The sequence below is a fragment of the Pyrus communis genome, chromosome 13, assembly GCF_041283825.1.
Source record: "Pyrus communis isolate YQ-2024b chromosome 13, ASM4128382v1, whole genome shotgun sequence".
Lineage (NCBI taxonomy): Eukaryota > Viridiplantae > Streptophyta > Magnoliopsida > Rosales > Rosaceae > Pyrus > Pyrus communis.
Window position 1 is genome coordinate 29,433,874 of NC_142577.1, and position 22,875 is coordinate 29,456,748.

At 38.4% G+C, this 22,875-nt stretch overlaps 5 protein-coding genes across 8 annotated transcripts; 3 read left to right on the forward strand and 2 right to left on the reverse strand.

Moving 5' to 3' along the window:
* The first annotated feature begins 616 nt into the window (after positions 1–616).
* Positions 617–5,304, forward strand: QSOX2 (quiescin-sulfhydryl oxidase 2). 2 transcript variants are annotated; one of them, XM_068476226.2, is made up of 12 exons: positions 617–1,146; positions 1,362–1,386; positions 1,471–1,563; positions 2,078–2,259; positions 2,787–2,856; positions 2,959–3,027; positions 3,117–3,190; positions 3,277–3,427; positions 3,536–3,576; positions 4,146–4,292; positions 4,368–4,802; positions 4,940–5,304. In XM_068476226.2, exons 1-12 carry the CDS (start codon positions 920–922, stop codon positions 4,959–4,961), a joined length of 1,536 nt encoding a protein of 511 aa, XP_068332327.2. In that variant the 5' UTR covers positions 617–919; the 3' UTR covers positions 4,962–5,304. The 2 variants fall into 2 exon arrangements, with proteins under 2 accessions (XP_068332327.2, XP_068332326.2); XM_068476225.2 differs by having other exon boundaries at positions 654–1,146; positions 4,368–5,021.
* Positions 5,305–6,481: 1,177 nt separating this feature from the next.
* On the forward strand, positions 6,482–7,684 carry LOC148692066 (uncharacterized). Its single transcript, XM_088682253.1, has 2 exons — positions 6,482–6,614; positions 6,794–7,684. Exon 2 carries the CDS (start codon positions 6,794–6,796, stop codon positions 7,682–7,684), a length of 891 nt encoding a protein of 296 aa, XP_088538379.1. The 5' UTR covers positions 6,482–6,614.
* A 9-nt stretch (positions 7,685–7,693) lies between these two features.
* LOC137738265 (RING/FYVE/PHD zinc finger superfamily protein) lies at positions 7,694–10,138 on the reverse strand. 3 transcript variants are annotated; one of them, XM_068477893.2, is made up of 7 exons: positions 9,958–10,138; positions 9,196–9,506; positions 8,852–8,991; positions 8,631–8,775; positions 8,439–8,519; positions 8,231–8,320; positions 7,694–8,113 (listed from the first exon to the last, which is right to left on the reverse strand). In XM_068477893.2, the coding sequence occupies exons 2-7, from the start codon at positions 9,451–9,453 to the stop codon at positions 8,012–8,014; spliced, it is 816 nt and encodes a 271-aa protein (XP_068333994.2). In that variant the 5' UTR covers positions 9,454–9,506; positions 9,958–10,138; the 3' UTR covers positions 7,694–8,011. The 3 variants fall into 3 exon arrangements, with proteins under 3 accessions (XP_068333994.2, XP_068333995.2, XP_088538380.1); XM_068477894.2 differs by having other exon boundaries at positions 9,895–10,133; XM_088682254.1 differs by having other exon boundaries at positions 7,863–8,113; positions 9,855–9,990.
* A 3,758-nt stretch (positions 10,139–13,896) lies between these two features.
* Positions 13,897–15,326, forward strand: LOC137736377 (putative fasciclin-like arabinogalactan protein 20). The gene has a single exon (XM_068475655.2). It carries the CDS (start codon positions 13,969–13,971, stop codon positions 15,112–15,114), a length of 1,146 nt encoding a protein of 381 aa, XP_068331756.2. The 5' UTR covers positions 13,897–13,968; the 3' UTR covers positions 15,115–15,326.
* A 241-nt stretch (positions 15,327–15,567) lies between these two features.
* On the reverse strand, positions 15,568–19,555 carry LOC137737346 (uncharacterized). The gene is made up of 9 exons (XM_068476794.2): positions 19,101–19,555; positions 18,447–18,631; positions 17,726–17,904; positions 17,283–17,567; positions 17,129–17,187; positions 16,983–17,019; positions 16,799–16,870; positions 16,368–16,695; positions 15,568–16,224 (listed from the first exon to the last, which is right to left on the reverse strand). Exons 1-9 carry the CDS (start codon positions 19,246–19,248, stop codon positions 15,790–15,792), a joined length of 1,728 nt encoding a protein of 575 aa, XP_068332895.2. The 5' UTR covers positions 19,249–19,555; the 3' UTR covers positions 15,568–15,789.
* Positions 19,556–22,875: the final 3,320 nt, after the last annotated feature.

Genomic DNA, 22,875 nt, shown 5'->3' on the forward strand with positions numbered 1-22,875 from the left:
CAGCATTCGACGTTTAATGTTTCATTTTTTTTTTTTGGGCCTCAAGAGTGAAGGCGTATTTGTTACAATAGGCATAGCCCTTCATTTTTAATTTTATTTTGAGAACATTCGTAAGTGAAATGTTTAAGTTTGAATTTGATGGTGACAAGTTTGATATCAATTTATTTCTTCATCCCATGAAATATTATTGTATGAAAAATTATCGCATTAATCTTTTTTGTAGTATGTCATTGTTATATTTGTCGATATTTAATTTTTATCAATTTAATAATTAAGATTCACTTTCATACCATTGTAGTCAACTTACTTAAAATAGCAAGGCTTTCAAAGGACTCTTATTGGCTACCAACTCCAGCTAACTAACACCTACTCCGTTAGAAATGTCACTAAAAATTACAAAAATAGTTTGTATTTGAAAAAAAAAATGTGAAAATTAGCTATTAAATACGTGAAAATTCTAAATTAATTGATTAAGAAAGTAGTTGATTTCATTCTCATTCACCATTTTCGTATTTATAACTTTCCTAATTCGATAATTAACCCTTTTTGTAGCGTTTAAAATTATAGTGTAATTTAATTTTTTTATAACGAACTTAAATAAAAGAAAGAAAAAAACGACTTAATAAACAGCATGGCCCAAAGGCTTAAAAATTGAGTAAAACCCTCGTGCCCGCTGCGCGGCGTGCGTTCGCTGAGACCGGCAGCGTTGCAAAAACTAATACGTAAGACGCACTCATTTTCCAATTTCCACTTCCCACCACACCTTCCTCCTCCTCTGCAAATTCTTTAACACGAGAAAAATCACTCTCACTCGCGCTCGCAGATCTCCTCCGCCCTCCCCAACAAAACCCACAACTCCTTTGCAACGGTCCTGTTTCGATTGCTTCGTTTTCCGCCGCTAATAATTTGATCCAATTTCATGTCTCCTGCACTTGGCCTTCTGATTCTGAGCCTCTTTTCGTTGAACTCCGCACTCTCGCCCGCGTCGGCTTCTTCTGCGGCGGGATCTCGCTCGATCCTCCGCGCTGTCAACGACGACAACGCTGATGTTCGAGACTTTGCCGTCGATTTGAACGCCAGCAGCTTCGATGCAGTCCTCAGCGACACCCCTGCCACCTTTGCCGTAGTCGAATTCTTCGCTCACTGGTCAGCTTTTCTAAATTCTATAGGAACCTTTGATTTTATAAGGGAAATAAATTGAACCCCATATTCTTTTTACTGAAAGTATTGATCTTTCAGTGTTACTCACTGGATAATAGATCTATTGGAGGCTACCCATTTTGTTTTTATCTCTAAATTTTCGTTTTTTTTTTCAATTGATTCTGAAGATTTTAATCTTTTTGTCGTTATTGATATTACAGGTGTCCGGCTTGCAGAAATTACAAGGTGTGATATAATCCCAGTTTGTGTTTTTAGCTGTTTTTATAGTTAACGTTGTCTAAACTTATTGTTTAAACTTCAATTTTGCAGCCCCATTACGAAAAGGTTGCTAGGCTTTTCAATGGACCTGATGCTGTGCATCCAGGGATGGTATTGATGACCAGGGTGGACTGTGCATCGAAGGTATAAATATCTTTGTGTGTCTATTTACTTACCCTTTTCGAACTTTATACTGCCCGAGTGAAATGGTAATTTGATTTCTTAAACTTGGAGTTTATCGCTGTAAAAGATGGCCTATTTTCTGGGAATTATAATGTCTATACATTTACACATTATGCAACTTGCTTCCAGGAAATTAAGATATTTGTCGTTGGTGTTGCTAGATGAGTGGTAAATGTGTTTCATTTTGTGAAGGTGAGAAAATAAATAGAGTCTAGTAATGTGAATACACCATTAAGAGAGAGAGAGAGAGAGAGAGAGAGAGAGTTCATCTTAGATACGATTTACATAGCATGACTAGAGCTTCATTCATGTTTAATTTTCTAGTCTATGTTCTTGTCGTTATGCTGAGTTTGATATTGTTCTGTTTTCATCTCCTTTGAATTCATATATTGCTTTGTTTATGTTTGATTATGAATTTATCACCAAGCATAGCTCGGTCATTAGACCCTACCCTTTAACTTGTTTGAAAGCACAGGTAAATACCAAACTCTGCGATAACTTTTCTGTCGGTCATTATCCTATGCTGTTTTGGGGACCTCCATCTAAATTTGTATCTGCTGGTTGGGGACCTAATCAAGCAAAAAGTGTTATACGTGTAATTGACGATGGACGTACAGCTGATCGGTTGCTTAGTTGGATCAACAAGCAATTGGGCAGGTATGAGGTCTTTGCATTCATTGTTTTCTTAATTGAAAGTTTATGTAGTATTGAATATTTAACTCAAAGAAAGCATCCTGATTGGTAGCAACCTTATGAACATTTATGGTATATATAGGGAAGTGTTATTGGCACTCCAAAAATCTCATTCTACACTCCTCACAAGTGTATTTTTATTTCCTAATATAGAAAGTTTGGAGTGTAGAATGAGATTTTTGGAGTGCTAATAACAATTCCCTATATTTTTTTGGTTTTATAAATATGTTTTTCAATAGGCAGTTATAATCATAGGAGAGCTCTTATGCTTTAATTGCCCCAAAATGCATGGATTTTTCTTTGAATTTTCCCATGCAATTCCTAGCAATTTAGTTCTCACAATGGAAACTTTAGCAGTTAGTACCAATATGACTGCAGTAGGATATTATACTGAATATTTGGAACAATTTCACTTCATTAGGATCAGAGACATCGTTGAATTTTCCCCTTTGCATTTTATATCTTTTTCCTTACACACTTTATGGTTTCAGCTCATTCAGCTTGGATGATCAGAAATTTGAAAATGAGCATATTTCGTCAAATGCGTCTGACCCCGAACAGGTCATTAGATAACATGGCTTTAAAGTTGTCTTCGGACTATTACAGTTAAAGTAGATTACTTTATTCAAGTTACTAACTTTTGCAACGCATGACTTGTGAAAGATTGCCCGGGCTGTGTATGATGTTGAGGAAGCAACATCAACTGCTTTTGAAATCATCTTAGAGCACAAGGTAGACCACCCTTTTTTCCCTCTCTTTGTTGTTTCTTGGGTCATTTGTACATTTAATTACAGATGTTTTACTATATCTCTATCTTCCAGATGATCAAATCAAAAACACGGGCTTCGCTAGTAAAATTTCTTCAACTTTTGGTCGCTCATCATCCCTCCAGGAGGTAAGAAAGATCTATCCTTTTTTCATTCCTCATTACACATTTCCCAGTATTTTATTTCATTGTTTCACGCTAGATACTTGTATTAGGTGCCGAAAGGGAAGTGCAGAGGTGCTTGTGAATTTTGATGACTTGTACCCGCTAGATATCTTGGCAGCTAACAGGCAGGGAGACCAAGATGTACAGGCGGCCTTGCAGAAATTTCAGATTTGTGGTAAAGATGTTCCTCGTGGATATTGGGTAGGTATTCAAAAAGGCTGTATTTGGCAGGAAAAACAAAAAAAAAGGTTCTTAAATATATGAAATAGACGACTTATTTCCTATGCTTTCCTTCGGTATTCTTCACAGATGTTTTGCCGTGGCAGCAAAAATGATACCAGGGGCTTTAGGTAATGTTTGTTTCCAATATTACGAAATATATGTTTCTGTTAAGTAGTTTTCTCTGTGATGCGTTTACATATGCTTCTAGATATATTGGATTTTTTTTAATGTTGATAGTTGACAAGGAGCACCATCCTTGCTCCAAGTTCAATCATATGGTCACTTGTGCATCTGGTTTCTTGGGGACATACTGTTCGGTGGTGAGACCATGAATACGATCCAGTAAAATGCATGTGAACTTGTTGTCCAGAGACCATTCTGTTTTGTGTATACCATGAAGGAATGACAAAAAAAACATCAAATGTTATAGTTCTGTAAAGGGTATTAGCAATAATATCTGTTAAGACTGTTATTTGATGGGTCTCAAGTGGATTGTGCTTTCAGAAACACTGATCACGACAAGCTTAGATTGGGCTATTAGAGATCTCTGCATCTAGGAGACACCTCGTCTAGCACTATATGTTTGTTATGTTAGTGTCGTTCCAAATAACATGTGGATTATAAATGCAATTATTCAGAATTCCAGCAGTGACATGCATTTAACGAGATTTCCTTTTACCCTCTTTATCTTTGACAGCTGTGGGTTATGGGTTCTTCTGCATTCACTTTCAGTGAGAATTGAGGATGGAGAAAGCAACTTTGCGTTCACCACTATATGTGATTTTGTGCACAATTTCTTCGTTTGTGAGGAATGTCGCCAGCATTTTTATGATATGTGTTCAAGGTGAAGTCAACTGGAACTAATCCATTTTTAACAATTTTAATGCTGTTTTATCTAACTCGATGATTTTCCTTTCAGTGTTTCTAGTCCCTTCAACAAATCCCGTGACTTTGTGCTTTGGCTGTGGAGTGCTCACAATAAAGTCAATGAGAGATTAATTAAAGAGGAATCCTCTTTAGGAACTGCTGATCCGAAATTCCCAAAGATGATTTGGCCTCCAAGGCAGCTTTGTCCTTCTTGTTACCTTTCATCGAGCCAGAAAAACAACGAAATTGATTGGCACAAGGATGAGGTGTTCAAAATTTTGGCCAGTTATTACGGGAAAACCCTTGTTTCTCTTTACAAAGATAAGGGTATTGTTGGGAATGATGAGACTAGCGGCGCTCTTGAAGACTTGGTGGCCTCAACAAATGCGCTTGTGGTGCCTCTGGGGGCTGCGTTGGCTATTGCTGTTGCTAGTTGTGCATTTGGAGCACTCGCTTGCTACTGGCGTTCACAGCAGAAGAGTCGGAAGTATTTCCACCACTCTTTAAAGAACATTTGATTATTAGGAGGGTGATGAACTCTCTCATAAAAAGAGGAGGAGAGAGTGAGAGATTGTTAGGAGGTTTTAAAAGTTTCTTATTCATTTTTCTTCCACCGAATTTCAGGCCGAGGAGAAGCTGGAGCTAATTTTGTTGCACCAGAGGGTGGAAAATCAGTCTCTCTAGGAAACACGATACAACCTTGTTCGAGATTGGCCTGCTTGAGGTCCTCTTCTGTACCCTATTTGAGCTTTTCATTTTCCACACATAATGATGGCTGTACAGATTCATCCCGTCTTAATTTTGGAAGAGATGGTTCTAGATCAATGTGGCTGTGTTTCTATCTGTTTTCGGCATCGATCTAGACAAAGATTGGGAAAATGATCGTCTTGATAGACTCGTGTTATTGCTCTTTAATTCTGTTATATCCAATATACGCAAGAATTTCTTCATGATTTAAGAGTGAAATTGTATGAATGCTGTTTCGTCGATGATTTGTTGCAAAACTTCTGGGTTTGAACATCGGAATGATGAAAGATTGCTTGGTGCGATGCCAAATTCAGGATGTACCCGAGTCACTTGCAGAAAGGAGAATGAACCCGACTTTGCAAATGGACCCATCCCCTCCCTCCATGTCAAGCAGATGAAGTTCTTCCCCATTTCAATGGGTTTCTCTTCATTGTTCAAACCACGATCAATTCATCAATCAATTACCCTTGAAAGAATAGAAATCGTTGCACTGCACGTGGGATTACCAATTTCTTCGTGCCATAACGTATCCACTAAGTAAACTCGAATTGTAATATGCTGATTAATAATACCACATGACGATGAGTGATTCTGAAACTTAAAATTTTCTCATGGATTACGAGTAAATGCACTTTACCAAATTAAGATTCTTTAAGAGTATATTGACATGTTAAAAAAACTTTGAACAAAAATGTTAAAATTTGCCACGTTGTTGCTCAATTAGAGAAGAATGACTTCTATTAAATAAAAAACGTCGTGGTGGATTAGAAGATGAAATTTGTCAAGAATCAACATTGAAGCTCAAGTAATATAGAGCCCAATCATGGGCTCATTTTGGTTTCATGCAAAACTGAGCCCACTCACGAGCTCAGTTTAGTTTCACATACATGTTATTCGATAAGATCCAAATTTCAGGACCTTAATCAACCTGCTAGACTGCTAGTAGCTCAAGGTAGCTATGGAGGAAGGAAGAAGAGAGAAGGCGAAGCTAAGCTCCAGTATTTTTGTAATATTATTTTTAATTTAAATGACCGTTGCAAGCTTCACACTCAAAGTGTGTTCATATACGGATTTGGATTCCATCTGGATCTAAATTGTAGGGATCATAGGGATTCTCACATCTTAGTCATTCATTATGCATCGTGCGGTCAGAAATCATTTGATTTTTTTATTTAAAAAAACACAAATAGTACCTGACGAAAATTGGTAGTACGATATACGATGAAAGGCTAAGATGTGTGTATCCCTAAGATCTCCATAAAGTGGATCCGGAGAGATCCTCTTCCTTCATATACAGCCCACCCACACAACATTTGCCAGCTGGCAACTCAAACAACTTACTAAAAAAACAATTAATAAACTCATTACATCTAATTAATCCTTAATTGTGATTAAGCTAATCACAGATCATATCATCATTACGGCTAAGGATGCAACATAGCTTCTGAGTCTCTCCTTCCTTTGGCTTTTGAGAAAGCAGACAATATATTTTGTGAGATTTTGGAATCTCCGTGAGATTGATTTAACAGCGTCTCTGTCTCCCCTCAACCAGGTACTCCTCCTCTCTCTCTCTAATTTGTTGATGCTCTTTGGTATTAGGGTTTTTGCCCATGCAGAATTCAGACGGTTCCTTCATATTTTTAGAGTTTTTGTACTTTGATTTGGGAGGCATTCGTTACGAAGATATTTCCTGAGTTTGTATCTTGACATGTTCTCTTTCATTCCATATAGATGGCCTCTCCTGCTGCAGATACCAAATCTTCCATTAGGTCAGTGAAGTACAGATATACCCACCAGCTTTACGACGTGGTTTTTGGCAGCACCACCATCAAAACCTTGGTCACCAGAACACCCGAAGTCGTGGATTCTTGGGTAGGATGCATGCGAAGCCGTGACGACAAAATCAACATCATAGGACTCGATATAGAATGGCGTTCCAAATCGTTGACAGGAGATCATACTCGCCCTTCCACTTTGCAATTCTGCACGGTCCAACGCTCTCCTGGAACAAAATATTTTGCCCTCGAGGAGGGTGGTGGGAATGATTATAAATGTCTTGTCTTTCAGTTTAAGGATTGTGACGAGGTTCCCCAGTCGATCATTAACTATCTTGCCAACAAGAGTTGTGTTTTTGTTAGCGAGAGAATGATGCACATTAAGGAGAAACTGAACGAGCATTATAAATTGGACATTGCATATCCGATCGACATTAGCCAATTCATCGAGGTTAGGAAGCCTGAGAAGCCTACTAGTGTGAGAAACAGTGACTGGGACAAAACGTACCTTGATCCTACTCAGGTTCGCTACGCTTGCTTGGATGCTTTTGTTTCATGCAAGGAAGCTTCGCGTATTATAAATACAAATCAGGGGCCCAGGAAAGTGAACCGTAGACTCTCTTTGGATGGAATGACGCAATATCTCTTCGGGGAAACAGATCCAGAGATTACGATGGAAGAGGAAAAGAAAGAAGAAGAGGAAGTGGAAGTGGAAGAGGAAGACTTTGATGTGATTGTTTCCAACGAAGTGGTAGACGAAGACTATGATGTGGTAGGGGAAGATGAAGAATTTGACATGATTTCTCACAGAGATGTGTATGAATTGGAATATCCACCTCCAAAATAAATACCGAGATTGAATGTAAAAAGATGATATACTATTCAGTTTCTTTTGCTCTATCAACCTTTTATATACTGAATGTTGGTAGTATTTACATTCCAACTTACATATGATTTGTCAGCTTTGGTTGCTTGACTAGTATTTTCTCAGTATAATTTCTGTTTATATACAGTAGTATTGATTTGTCAGCCTTGCAGGCCGATTTCGATCCATTCTTTTTCGGCCTTGATTGATGCCTCTTGCTGAAACTTCCTTTCTCCTTATGATCACAAAGCCAATACCAGATTCTTATTTTCGAATTTATCACTTCGATTTGCTGGTGTTGGACTGAATTTAGCGAACACGAATGAAATGGGGCTCCGGCTCCGGCTCAAGCTGCAGGATTGTTGGCTCTGTTTCTTCATCTGAGGAGGTTGCTGATGAACTCGAAAGATCCTGATCGAATTTCACCAGCCATATCAACATATGAACTAGTTAGTGCATTGTTAACATACTAATTGGTTAGCGTTAACATGCATGCACAAATACTAGGAAGAGAATGCAAATACGTACTTGGTGGCTTCGCCGACGCTGAAGAGTAGTTACTGCCATCAACATTGCATAGATTGGCAAGACAATCCCAACAGTTCGTAATAGTAACAACTGCACAAACACGAGTGAGAAATTAATCGAAGGTCAGATGTGTAGATGCTGTACCTTTCACCTTATTGATCTTGAAATTAATGACGCAGGGTTGAAGCTAGTTCATAGATGTTTTTACCATAACAAGTGGGAGAGAGTACTCTTTGTTTCCGCTGATGATGAGAGGAAGCGTATGCCGGAGAATAAGCAGAACCATGAACTGCTTGCACACCATGAAAAAACACCAGAACATGTTCAGATATGATCACCAGGATAAGAAAATGCAGAATTCATCAGCTTAATTATTATTTGCTCGAGGAAGAGAGATTACAATGAAAGCGAGCCAACGACAGCAGCACACATTTCTTGCAGTAGAAGCTGAGTAATCATCATAGCCAGGGTTAAGATAATCGCGATCAGTTGCAACCATTGCTATGATTCGCGGACTGTCCCTTCTCGAAATCTCCCAGTTTCCCCTGTTATTAAAACAAAAATCGATTCAGAAAGAGACGTACTTGCAAAAAGCCTCATCGCTTGGAGATTATAATTTACCTGAAGTTCATAGGTATACGCCCCAATTGAAACAGCGGGGGAGGAGCTGTGTAACCAGGCTTGAATTGCTGATGGCATATCTCACAAACTGTGTCACCTTTTTCATTACACCACCTCTGTACACATCTTCTGTGGGCGTACTGCAAGATTAGGACACCAGTGAAATTCAAATTCGACCACGGAAACACACACGAAATTCAAACGTGGGACGAGGAATGAACGATACATCTTTAACTTTTGAGTTGTTCTGGTTAGAATTCATTAATCCTCGAAAGGACGACAAGGATGTCACACAACAAAATTGAAGTTTAAGAATTAGGGGATTGGCAATGAGATTAACTGACCCTTAAGCTGCCACAACAAGAGCACGGTGTCTCCATGTTTGAATCCTGATCTTCATCCTGGCATATCCTGCATTCTGCCAGCTCCCCACGAGGGGAAGAGACATCTTTAAAATCGACTTTCTGACAAGAGACATCGATTTTCCCATCTTCGAGCGCTGAGGATGCGGCTTGCATCGATCTGTTTCTGCTCTCGATCGCAGCTTCTAGCGTGGTTTCAGTGATCAATCGATCCACCAACAATACAAAGTGCTCCCCCATCCTTAAAATCTCCACAACAAACAGAGGAATTCACAATGTTTCAAGGAAACCCCCTAGAGAATATACAAATCCATTTTGGTTACTACATGACAATTGAGCTATATTGAAAAATATAGAATACATAATTCACTACAACAAGAAGCAGAATTCAACGAAAGAACGTGCACGGATTTAAATTCTTTGAACATATTTGGAAGGCACTCTATCTAACAATTGAATCGCGGCTATCAGTACGTATGACATATGGATACAGGTAAAACAGTGAAGCTCGAAACGACACGAACCAGCTAAAAATTGAACCAAAACAGAGGTGCCCCTTTAAAAGCAACAAAATTAAGTGAAAGTAGAGAAATCTCAATGATTAACAAAAAGAAAGAAAAAGAAAAGGAAGAAGAAAGTACCCAGAAAAGAGAACAAAGTGAGATGCCAGAAAGTTGATACCTTTATGAAAACCAAGGCCTCAAAGGCATCAAGAAAACAGGGAAGGAAGAATCTGAGACTTACACGGAGAAGTTAGGGTATCCTGGAAGCCAAGAGATTGAGTGACTTGTTTGTGGGAGCTCAATTCACAAGACAAATAGTATTGCATCTTAATCCAAGACTAATTAACATGTGTGTTCTAAGTTAGTGGCGTTAATACAACTCTCTCTCTCTCTCTCCCTCTCTCTCTCTAATTGTGCAAGATTGTTCATGTTGATGTGTTGTATTTATATATGGATTAAGAGTAAGCTTAGAGAGAGAGAGAGAGAGGAGAGAGAGAGATTCTAACGGGAAGGCCAAGCTTCTGCGACTTCCACGATTCCATTACTTTAACCGTTATTGCCGTTTTAGGTTTTCATCAACTTAACTTTCAAGGTAATTTTCATTTGTGTACACCATTTTTTCATCTGCATACGTCTAATAACTATGAAGTTTGTATTGAGTAAATCAAATGAAAGCCGAAGAACATAACTAAACATGAATATGTGGAAGAAAGAAAAGTTGCGTCGAAATTGCTTAACTAAGGTTTTTTTGTCCAAAGGCATATGTTGGAGATCAGTCGGTCAATTCAATGTGCTATTTTTGCAATAAGTTTGAACATTCCCGTAAATTGGACTAATTCAGATCATATTGATAAAACGTACATTTGTCGTAATATTTAGTCTAAGATAAATATATACAATTCAATGATTTGATTACAATACTTGCATGTATTTTAACTCATGATTATTTATGATTGCATTGAATATGCATGTTCACGTAAATACATTTGACGGTGAAATGATAATTACATTAAATATATTTAAGTATGTTATATCCAATCTCGCAATTCAAATCTTAAAGTAAAATGAGTGGGGAGGAGATCATGTAGGCAACCAAAGTCAAAGATTATTTTTAGGTAAGCTTGACGTTGATCTCCGAGTTAGAAGACATTTTGACTTAAGAAAGCAACATTGGCTCTATATGTTTGACACGTGTTTGGTCGACCCCTATGGGAGGAGCTCTGGTGAGTTCCCCAAATTGTCGTGTTTGGTTGACAATGATCAAATTAACTCCTTATCTCTTTGATTAATCATAATTTGGTTGGTAACAGTCCCACAGATTAGATATTAGAAGTTCGGGAGTTCTATCCTCAACATGTATGGATCCCAAGAATCTCCTAATTCAACTTAACAATTACATCATAATATGAAGATGCATAATAAATTTTTATTAATAAAAAGAATTAATGATCTTGCAAAAGAGTTGGTGAAGCCCAGAGGTGTGCAAGTTAAAAGTTAGTGTATAAACTTCTTACATTGATTTTGATGTTACTGATCGCAAGGGCTTCGGTGAAGAAGGCTTTTTTTGCTATTAAGATTGTGAAAATACCATTGTGTAACAAAATGAGAGATCAATAGTTTACTGATATTATGGTTGTTTACATTGAGATATGTATTTACTTTTATTGATAATGAGCTTATTATGTGACATTTTCATGATATGAAACCTCATCGGCAACAATTGTAACTTTTTGTAGTGAATAGTGATTAAACTATGGACATTACTATAAAAGAATTTGATTGTTGTCATATTTTCTAACCTTGCACTCTTTTAAATTTGTCCATCCCTGAATAATTTCTGACTTCCCTAGTTATTAGGACCATATATTTCCTTTTTCCGTGCATGGAGGTAGCCAGGAGAAACCTCAAACTCAAAGTGATTCGTTATAGATGTTCATGCATAATTAGATGCTTTATCACGACTTATTAATATTTTAATTAATTATTGACCATTAATTTAACATTAGGGTTTTGTCCATAAGCTGGAGGAGGGCCAGCCACATTCGAGTCCTGAACTGTCGCATCACCAAAACCAATTTTCATCTCCTTTTTCGTGACCTAAACCATATTTAAATTAAAACATTAGACTAATAATTTGGTATTATCTTTTTCTAGGTATACTTTAAGAAGGTACGGTGTGGTTGATCAACAAACATTTATTGGATTTTGCAGGACGTCGACTGAAAGAGCATCAAATATTATTAGGAAGTTTTAATGGAATACTTCCGGTACTGTTTATTTTTAACAAAAAATCACATTTTTACATTTTCTTGGTACTATTCACTATACTGTTATTTGTCATTTTTCATTAAAACTAATTTTTTTTTAAAATTTTTCGTTAGTTTTCCTATCCTCATTATTATTTGACTTGTCGAATCAATTAGTTTCTAATTTATTTGCATAAATAAATTAAATAATTAAAGTACGTGGACTAATTAAGACGCATACGTTTAATTGGTGCATGTTGCATGATGGAGATGGAATGGAGAGTTGAGTAGGTGGGCTGACGATTGACTTTCTCATGCCATGCATCAGACTTCCTTCAATTATTAAATGGCGGTCATTGAATCCTTATTGGTTTGATGATTAGACATTCTCATAAGAGCATATTCAGCTCATGTTCGAAAGTCGGGCAAATAGCCAATTATTACCCAAAACTCATGAAAAATGCTCCAGCCCATGACCCAAAGACAGGGAATTAAGTGGGCCCAAGCCTGCCGGACAAACCAAGGCCATCAGGCAATTCGTGCCCACCCTCTTGTCTGAGTTTTATCTAATGTCATGATGACGTCAGACACGTTCTTATTTTCATGTGTTACACAAGCGTGGGTGGCACATCAAGAGACAAAAAAGGAATGTCGAGACGATGGTGCATGTTGTGGAACACCTAGCAGAAGCTAGTCATTGGATTTCCAATTGTCATATAATCCAACGATCCGTATTAATTTGGTTTTTTTTAAGGTTAAAATTTTCTTTACAGTAGGTTCGACCGCATGCTACAGATGAACGACATACGGATTAGAGCTGTAATATAAACAGGAACGCCTCCTCAAAATAACAGGGATGCTGGCTAGGACTGGTTCAATTGGTGTTCCAGCTGGGCCTTTGTAAGTGTAAGTTATTTAAGTAGGCTCGAGAATGGCGTAGCTTCGCTCAGCGAAATGGCCTTACTATTATATTAGTAAAGCGCTAGCGCCCAACCTATGGGCTTTGAGGGGATATGGGAAGGGAAGAAAACACAAAGATGGTTACTCATTTTAAAAACTTGGCTTGTTCATTCACTTGCTCATGAACTCACAGCTTCGCCAGAAGCAACAACGTCAAAAGTGGAAATTCATTTTGATCAACTAAGTTTATTTCCTGGTTGCCTTACTCATTTAGGGCTCAGTCTGACTTTTGCATCATGAAATTGCGTAGAGTCATATGCGAATCTCCAACTAGTTCGAATTCAAACATGACCACTAGATTGGACTAGAGACTTCCTCTTGCTGAGCCTTTCAAACTAGGCGGGTCTGGTTAAAGGAGGCAGAGCTTAAGGCTTAAGCTGCATGAATAAGGAACGAATCCTCCAGCCAATAAGAGAGTCTTTTTCGAGGGTTGCGAGACCCCCTCGACCTTGCCAAAAGAAAACATTTTCTCGAGACAAAGATATGACCTCGCTACCAGAGTTTTAACTCCAGTTTAGTTTGGACTAAACTTATGAAGCAACTTAAATCGTTTTGAGGGTGCAGTTTGGAACCCAGTAACTTTACATCTAGCGAGAGTCGCATATGAACAGCATCCATAGTTGTATACAGTAAAAAAGTTATTCTTCGAAGTTGTGCTAATGGTTGGTGGTAGTGGTGTATGGTAAGAGGACTAACAATAAGGGGGGAGCGCAACGACGAAAGCACGGTCACCGGTGGCCCTCATCCTTCTCGACACTATCGAACCACATCCGTCAGCTTTTCTATCTCCACAGCGCTGACCTGCGCTTTCCCACCTACTTCACCGAACTCACTAGTCCGAGTCGGAGACTTAGCCTGATATTGCCAACCACTTCAACCCGGAAGAGATGCTTCACTGCGAAAGGGGTATTACAGTAATTAAGTTGAACACAAACCGCCAAACAACTCGTCGTAACGAACACCAGATCATCAACAAACCCGCTCACGCCACGCGTCCACTTTTTACCGCCAAATTCAAGAACCAACCGTCTCTAAATTTACATCGAATGCCACTTTCACCCTCACTCGCACTCTGCAACTGCAGTCCAACGAAATCCCACTCCAAGAAACCAAACTTCCTCCTTTTGATTCTTGAAGCTCCTCCACACAACCACCCATCAATGGCCGAGCCGCTTCTCGTTTCCATCATCCTCCTCTCACTCCTCTCTTTCTCATCCGCCCTCCCCGCCCAGGCCGTCCAAGATGCCGCCGAAATCCTCTCTGATTCTGGCTACGTCTCCATGGCGATGACTCTTGAGCTCGTCTCCGAGTCCCTCATCCCTCAGTCCCCCTCGCTTACCATCTTCGCTCCGCCGGACTCCGCCTTCACCAAATCAGGTCAACCTGCCCTCTCTCTGCTCCAGTACCACTTCTGCCTTCTTCCCCTGCCCCTCCAAACCCTCAAATCCCTCCCCCCCGGCACCAAGATCCCGACTTTACTCTCCGGCCACTCTCTTTCCGTCACCACGCCCCCCTCCGGCGTTCCAATTTCTCTCAACAACGTCAAGATCACTTCCGGGTCGCCTATCTACGACGACGGGTTCCTCATCATTTTCGGAATCGAGAACTTCTTCGACCTCAATTTTCATCTCCCGACACCGACTCGGATCCCCATTCCAGATCCGGTTTGCGGGTCTTCATCCCCAGCGCCCTCCGCCAACGGCACAGCCACAGCTGGGTTTCCCGGAGCGTCCTGGTTCGAAGAAGCGAGTGAGATGCTGAGGTCCCATGGCTACAATGTCATGGCGTCGTTCCTCGATCTGCAACTTCTTGGCTTCAAGAACGCGAATCCGATGACCGTGTTCGCTCCTCTCGACCAAGCGATGGACAACCCACTGCAAGAATCCTCGATCTTTCTCCGACACGTCGTTCCGTGCCGGCTGATGTGGAGCGATTTGGCGGGTTTCAATGACGGCGTTGTGCTTCCAACGTATATGCAGGGTTTCACCATCACAATCTCGAGGAACGGCGACGTTTTGCTGCTGAATGGAGTTCCGGTCTTCTTTGCCAACATGTATTACGGCGACACCTTCGTCGTTCACGGCCTCCGCGAGACTCTTGCGATGCCGGAGACGCCGGAAGATGCCGATGAGTCTTCGCTGGGAAGTGGAAGAACCGACGATGAGGTGCCTTTTGATAATACTGAATTTTGAGAGTCTGCTAAATGTTGTCAAATTCTTGCAAACAAGTTCAATTTTTTACTGAAGAATTTTTCGGGTCGTTAGCTTTTTCTTGTAATTAGATGGAAAGTTGGTGACTTTTCTTGTAATTTTCACTGGTTCTTTTGTACCTGATGCCATTCAAAGGGGTCAAACCTAGCAAATGTAAAGATATCAGTTAAGTGAAAATTTCTAAAGTCTCCAGATTTTTATATGATTTATTTTGTGAGCAAATTTGAGGAAGTTCAGCAGATTAGTAAAATGCTCATGCCTCGTTTTAATAATTTCGATCGAAAGTGTGATCTTTTCGTTCAGTCATTCGATGAATGATCTTTTCCAAAACCGAGCTCTGCATTACCTCCGATTTTGTCGACGGTTTTACTGTAGCTGTAAATTTTCAAAACTGAGATGATGAAGGCATACTCGGAGCAAAAGGCAAGACAGCGATGACCAACAATATCTAAATTGCTTTTACCATACACAAGAACCCAGATACAGGACTAGAATTGCTATGAGCTCCCAGGCCCCCCACAACTCGCAGTGGAACTTCGCTCCACTCGGTTTTTCTTTTTGATATTTCACTCGGAAAAATAATGACGATAACAAACCCTAATTCTACAACCGATTTCTACTCTTTGAGACAATACATTGCTGCTGCTATTATTGCTGCTAGACTTCATTTGATGTGTCTGATGACAATACATTGCTGCTGCTATTATTGGCATTATTGCTGGAACTGCTCCTTTGGCTCCTGCCTTTTATTGGTAAGGATAGTTTCACAAACTCTTCCTCCGTTCTGGGGCGGTTCGCATAAAGTATCCAGAGAACAAGGCACAGCAAGACTCCAACTGAAATCAGGGCCAATCCTGCATTCACAATTTTCAGGTAATGGTCCAGTGGAGGACAGTAACTTGATGTGATTGTTCGAAATGTGTCTCGAACAAAATTACAATCCTGGAGGTTCAGTAATGGTGGGGTGTAGTGCTGAAGCGCATAGCACTCGTTAACAGCAGCAACAAGCTGATTGTAGATGTCCGGGTTCACCCTTCCGACAGTTGTGCACATACCGGATGCTGAGACTTCACATATATACTTCTGCCAAACCTGAAGAATTCACACAACCAAATAAATGGGACTAAGCAAACCATCGTCAATTGTTTCTCTAATCTATTAATTCCACAAATCAAGCAGCTTCCAGTAGAATATACAAAGACACCAAATTAATAGTCAAAGTCGACAATTCTTACCAAAGAAGCATTTGAAATAGACACCTCTTGATCCCCACACCGTCGGTCTCTCAGCTGAGAATCGTACGGGTAACAGAGAGGTGGCATCAGAGGCCCCGACTGATTGTAATAGTATGGGTATGGACTCGCAGGGGAAGGATACGTATTGGCATAGGTATAGATGAACTGGTTGACAACATTTACAATGTCAATGATAGTCTGCTTACTCTGACTAAGGGTCTTGTTCGTGGTTCTCTGGTCAACACATGGAAGGATGTTGCTAAGTGCTGTTTCGGTGTGAGGATGTTCTACCCATTCTTCCATGGCTACACAGGTGTCGGAAACAGCACTGAAACACAATCGCCATAGAAATGTGTTGAGTTACGGATTCACTAGACAAGCAAATAAATACCTAAACAGAAACATTTCCATCAAAGATTACATATTCTTACTTGTTGAGGATCACAAAAACTCCGGAAAGAATGAATGTAATTGCCACAAGTAGCCATCCACTAACAATAAATCTGCAACAACATCACGGCTTTGTCAGACAGAAACATGAAAACACTCCAGAATGTGAAGAGTTGTAGAATTAGTACAAGCGCAGCAAAACGGCCAAGTAAAAGGGCAACTTACATGTGGATCGCATGTTGGTGCCTAAGGAGGGACAGAACTGCACAAGATACATCAATCAGTTGAAATTGAAAGTAGGCAAAAATATCAACAAACAAGAGGAACAAATAATAGATTTCATTCATCAGGTTGTTTAGGTTGTTACGTACAAAGACCAATCACAGCTAAGAGAAGCATCACTGCTGCTACGGTGATTAAAGATGAACGACTGCAGCAATCAACTCAAAATTAGTCCATTAAGAACATGGGGAGTCAGTATAACCCGTTAATTAAATTGTAGAACCGAAGTTTATGGACACATACACAATATTGAAGACTCTTTTTACTTTAACAGAATTTTCACTTGTCTTCTCCGTTAGTGTGTCCGCTGCAGTGTTCAGATCCACATTCAGCTTGTCAATATCATCCATGACATCAGAAGGTAAGAAAACCTGGGCCACGTTAATAGCCTTCGCAAGGGTCAGATACCCTGTGACATTTCTCAGGGTCTGCACAGTGTAGTCTGACTGGTTAACAACATAATTTAGAGTATGCATCACTTCGTCATGAAATTCATCTTGCCCAACAGAAAGAAGAATACATCCAGTCCTGTGTGATACAGTTTATCGTGTTAGAGCTGGGGCATAAGAGACATAGACGGCCAATACTATCAGGTGCTGCCTAACCATAGTATGAAAACTTTCTACACTACATAAAAATGCTCATTATACAATCTTAAGCCAAAAATACGAAGTTCAGATCATTACGCTGAAGCACATGTGAAGATCAGTAGCATAATCAAGCATATCCTCTGCAAGCGGTGTGATCCTTCAGCTTTAATGTTTATCTTCCATCCACAGCAATGATGAACCACCAGTATCATGCCAAAAGCAACAAACCACAGGACGGCAATAATGAAACCAACAGCACCCGTAAATCCAACAGACTGCAGAAACATAGCGATCACATTACTACGGAAATGATGGTAAACTTATATGCACAAGTAACAATATAATCCTTCAAAATTACTATTCACAAAGCTGTGGTTTATCCTTGTAAGTAACCACAACTTAAAACAACGGAACGAGAAGGGGCATCAAAAGATGGATCTCACTATTTCATTATCAATTAAAACCTTCACATTGTAACAAGCATCACTTTTTTCGGGATTATTTCACACCACCCTCAAGTGGTGTAATGCTCACCCCTCCCATTTATCACCGTTAGACGAGTTTAATTTCAAGATCTGTGCAGTGTATAAACACAAATCTCAAAATATAAACTCAACCAACGGTGATGAATAGGGTGGTAAACATTACCATCACTTGAGGGCGATGACTAAATTTATCCCTTTTTTTCTTCCCTAAAATAGCATATTAATAAGGTAAAAGAAAGAACAAAAAATTCGTGACACAACAACCAAATTCTGCATCTTTAAACCAATACTGGAGGTCCACCAAAACAATGCAACAAGGAATCAAGACTTACAGCCCAGTAATGCCGATCAACAATGTCCCAACCTCCCCGATAATGCTTAAACCTTCTGAGAATATCCGGCCTGTTGGTCCTTTTCGCCGCCAAAACAAGCGTACCTTGTGGTGCATCGCTTGAAGGCCCTGGAGATTGAGCAGTCTCCGAGATCCCATTTTTCCACGACCCCAGATTTTCATCCACTGCAAATACAACAGGCCAAAAAAATTACAAAGTTAGAAAGTTGCAAGATTTTCAGCAGCTGAGATTCAACTATTTAGACTTTAAAAAAGACTCAAAATTTTTTATTCAAACGATATTCTAATCTAATCTACACAAACTACAGAGGGGGAATTCGAGCCTGGGTCTGAAAAATAAAAGCACTCAGAACTTTAGCAAACAGAAAAACCAAAGGAAAATAAGCATTTGAGTTCAAGCTACTCCAAGGCTATTGGTTTATCAAAGAAAAAGCATCTGCCCTGTTTGCTTGCTGATCAAAAGTTAAAGCAATTGCGGCAGAAGGTTATGTATTTTCACATTTGTCTCGAAACCAAAACCAACAATGGCTCCAGAAAATCCAACTTTCCATTTCTTCTACGACTAAATCCTCCTCCGCAACCGGAAAAGCACACGAGATCCGACCCGTTTCAAAAACCGAATCCAGAAACGTACCTAGACTAAACTTGAGAAGGTCTCTGTGGGGTCCGAGTCCATTCCGAGTCAGACCCGACACGCAGCTAGTACAACCCAGAAAGAATAAGAAGAAGAAGAAGAAGGAGAAGGGGAGAGAGGCGGTGGAGGAAACCGGCAAGCGCTCCATTGGCAGAGTCTTTTGACACTCTGTTCACCAAAAATCTCAGACAGAAATCCGGATACGAATCGAACCCATTTCCAAGATTTGGTTTTGGAAGAAAACCCAAATCTTGAAAAAGTGTAATTAACTAACAGTGTGTCAGTGTTGTAACATGATTACATTTCTTGGTGGCGAGGGAGATTTATAAGAACCAAAGTCACATGGGGAGGTGGGGCAAGTGAAGGCCGATGATTATAGAAGAGAAAAAACCGATAAAGGCGGGTGTGACTGCATTAAGCAAGCAAACCCAACAGTCATGAACCCGTACCTCTCTGCTTTCCTACTTATTTATTAATTTATTTATGCCCTTTTTCTAATTTTGTCCTTTCTGCTTCTTTTTTCATCTTTTTTTTTCTTTATTTTATTCTGTTTACTTTTATGGCATGTATTTGAAACACTAACATTAAGTCAGCATAGTAATTTATGAGTAGTCTTTTTTTTCTTTTTTCTTTTTATAAATGGAAAATATTCACAAAAACATTTCAGTTTGTCCTAATAGCTATAATACGGTTTGCTTCAAAAAATAATAATAATAATAACTATAGTACGGTTTGCTTCAAAAAATAAATAATAAATAATAACTATAGTACGGTTTGCTTCAAAAAATAAATAATAACTATAATACGGTTTGCTTCAAAAAAAAAATAATAATAATAACTATAGTACGGTTTACCAGTATCAGAAATCGAACCTCAAATGTATCGTGTGAAATACAGACCTAAACTTTGTCCCAACTACTAGGCAATTTTGCGGTGGTTAGAGGGTGATTGTTTTATTGAAATTATAACATTTGTATTTGTTATTTAGTAAACCAATACATGGAAAACGTATGGGAAGGTCCTCTAAAAATTGCCCAGATGCCTAGTCCAGGTGTCCAGTACAGGAACCAAGAGAACTTATCAAATGTTATGAAATATCTGCTCAACAGATTTCAACACGCTAGGAAACACGCGTTTAAGTTTTTCTTGGTATTTGTTGATGGGCTTGCTCAACATTCGTCGACATACCTTCTCATAAGTTATGACCAGGACTTTTTTTTGTATACATTTGTTAGATTAGAAATTCGACGGGGTTCGAATTCAAGTCGTGATGTAAAGATAAAACTGCTCTTCACCACTATAATAAAATGTCACTTACATTATAAGTATAAATTAACAAGTGAGCGATTTTGTTATGTGTGACTACATGCCTACCAAGTATTTGATAAAGATCACTTAAAAAATTGAAAGAAAAAATTAGACGGCGTTCTTATGCAAGTTCTTGTCTTACATTTGTAGGGGCTGCTCAGAAATATTTTCATTTTTATTTAAACCAAGTTGCCATTGTAAACGAAATAAATGCGTACATTCTTCTCCAGGTTCTTCCATTCATGTGGTGGTACTGATATAAAAGGCAATCCCTAATTAATTAGTTATAATAATAAGAAATTTTTTAGTGTTTTGAGTTACGGATACATCAAATATCATAATACAATTAGTTAGAATTTTTTTTTTTCAATTAATTGTATTATTACCGAAATTGTGTGTCCATACACTGACAAGTCTCTCGCTACCAATCATGAGGAAAGTGGAACTCTCTCATTCAATCGGAGGATGAGAACAAAACGGAAGTATCTTTGGAGTGACAGAACCAGCATATTTTGACAATGAGGTATCTTTTGATTTGCTCCCTTAACTTATATGCAGCTGCCAATTTTCTTCATGAATTTTAATTTTAACTGATTACTCTCTTAAACTTTTTAAATTAGCCAATTTTTTCCTTGAGCTTTTATTTTAGCCAATTACCTTCTTGAACTTTTATAAATAGCTAATTCCCCTCTTGGCATTAGATTTTAAAAACTTTCATTCAATTTTTCATCATTTTTGCCGTCATATAGTTGTCATACGTTGTTTCCATGATCAATATGGATGAAAAATTGGATGTAAACTTTTAAAATCTAAAACATGAGGGAAATTGGCTATTTATAAAAGTTCAGGAAATTAATCGGCTAAAATTAAAGTTCAAGAGGAAAATTAGTTAATTATAAAAGTTTAAGGGAGTAATTGGCTAAAATTAAAGTTCAAAGGAAAAAATGACAGTTTTATACAAATTAAGGGGCAAATCGACAAATATGCCTTTGACAATTGATAATGTTGCTTTCCATGATTATCCCTCAATTATCATTTGCTAACCCTTTTTTTTTTCTTTTTTTTTTTTTTGATCATATAACGTCATAGTCTTGCGTTATATTTATCGGTAGAGACTAGAGAGGGATGGATGATATCAGTCAAAGATTACAACAACTTTTCTAATATGCTAATTCATGGCATATAAAAAACGCATCTTCTCAACGCCGAAGATTTTGTACGTAAAATGAATATTGCCATTTTTTTTTGGGTAGGAGGGATTTATTATTTTGTAAAAAAACTTGAGATAAATCATGCAATAAATTTTTGAGAAAAAAAAAATCATACAATAATTAACTATTACTATAACTCCAATTCGTCAAAATACAACTTAAAACCTCTCAATGGGGCATGAAATATGAGTAACGTGAACAACTTTTAAAAACAGTGTGTTTGCTTGTGGATTAGGAGGACTAAGCTAAAGCATAGGGGACGGAATTAGGCAGCCCCAAACAACATCATTGCTAATGGGGATTTTTAATTTTTTTTAAAAAATGTATAATGGGTTAAACGCTTTCTTAAATTTATAAATAAATTAGACCATTAAAATAACATTGTGCATCTTTAATCTTTGCATGACGTCCTCCTTGTTGTTCTATCTTGAACACTCACGTTTGTTTTCAGTTACTCGATGAGCAAGGAGATAAGTGCGTTTTTGTTCACCACTTTAAGGAGCAATAATGTTCATTATTTTGCTCAATATATGAGATTAAATTTTGAGATTTGATATCAAAATTTAAAGGTGTGATTGACCTTGCATTCAGAAACGATGACCTAGTTCAACTTCTAACTAACTTTTAATCTAGTAATATTATTTCAATATTAAAAATTGTCTAAAGTTCGAATCTTCTATCCCTACCGATTAAAAAGGAATCAAAGCAAAACGAAGATTTGTTATTCTTTGTAGTTGGTTTAGGATAATGTAGGTTAACTTAACTTGGCTTAACCGTTTTACATGGAGTTGTTTGAGGTTTAAATCAAAGGGAGGGGGATGGGGACATTGCTAACTAACACATGCCGATGCATGTCTAAATTACTTAATCATTCAACTTCATACAGTTTTAGTCTCATCATAGTCCCAATCATGTTAATTATTTCTCAAGGCAATCGGCTTATGACCCTAATAAAAGACAAATGAAGCACTCTTTCATATATAAATGTCTCATGTATAAACGTACTCCAATGTCGTGTATGAGAAAAATGGCATAACTGGTACGTAACGCCGGGGTCAAATTCTATCTTCAATTCTGGAAAGTGACTATATATATCACTCTCCCACTCACACTCACACCATGCATATTATTCTTACAAAGAATAGTCATTCAAATCAGAGAATATATAAGTATTCAAATACATCAAACAAATTAATGATATAAGTACCTGTTAACGTTGTGTCTTATCAACGCCAATCAATTCCTCATCTAGTGCT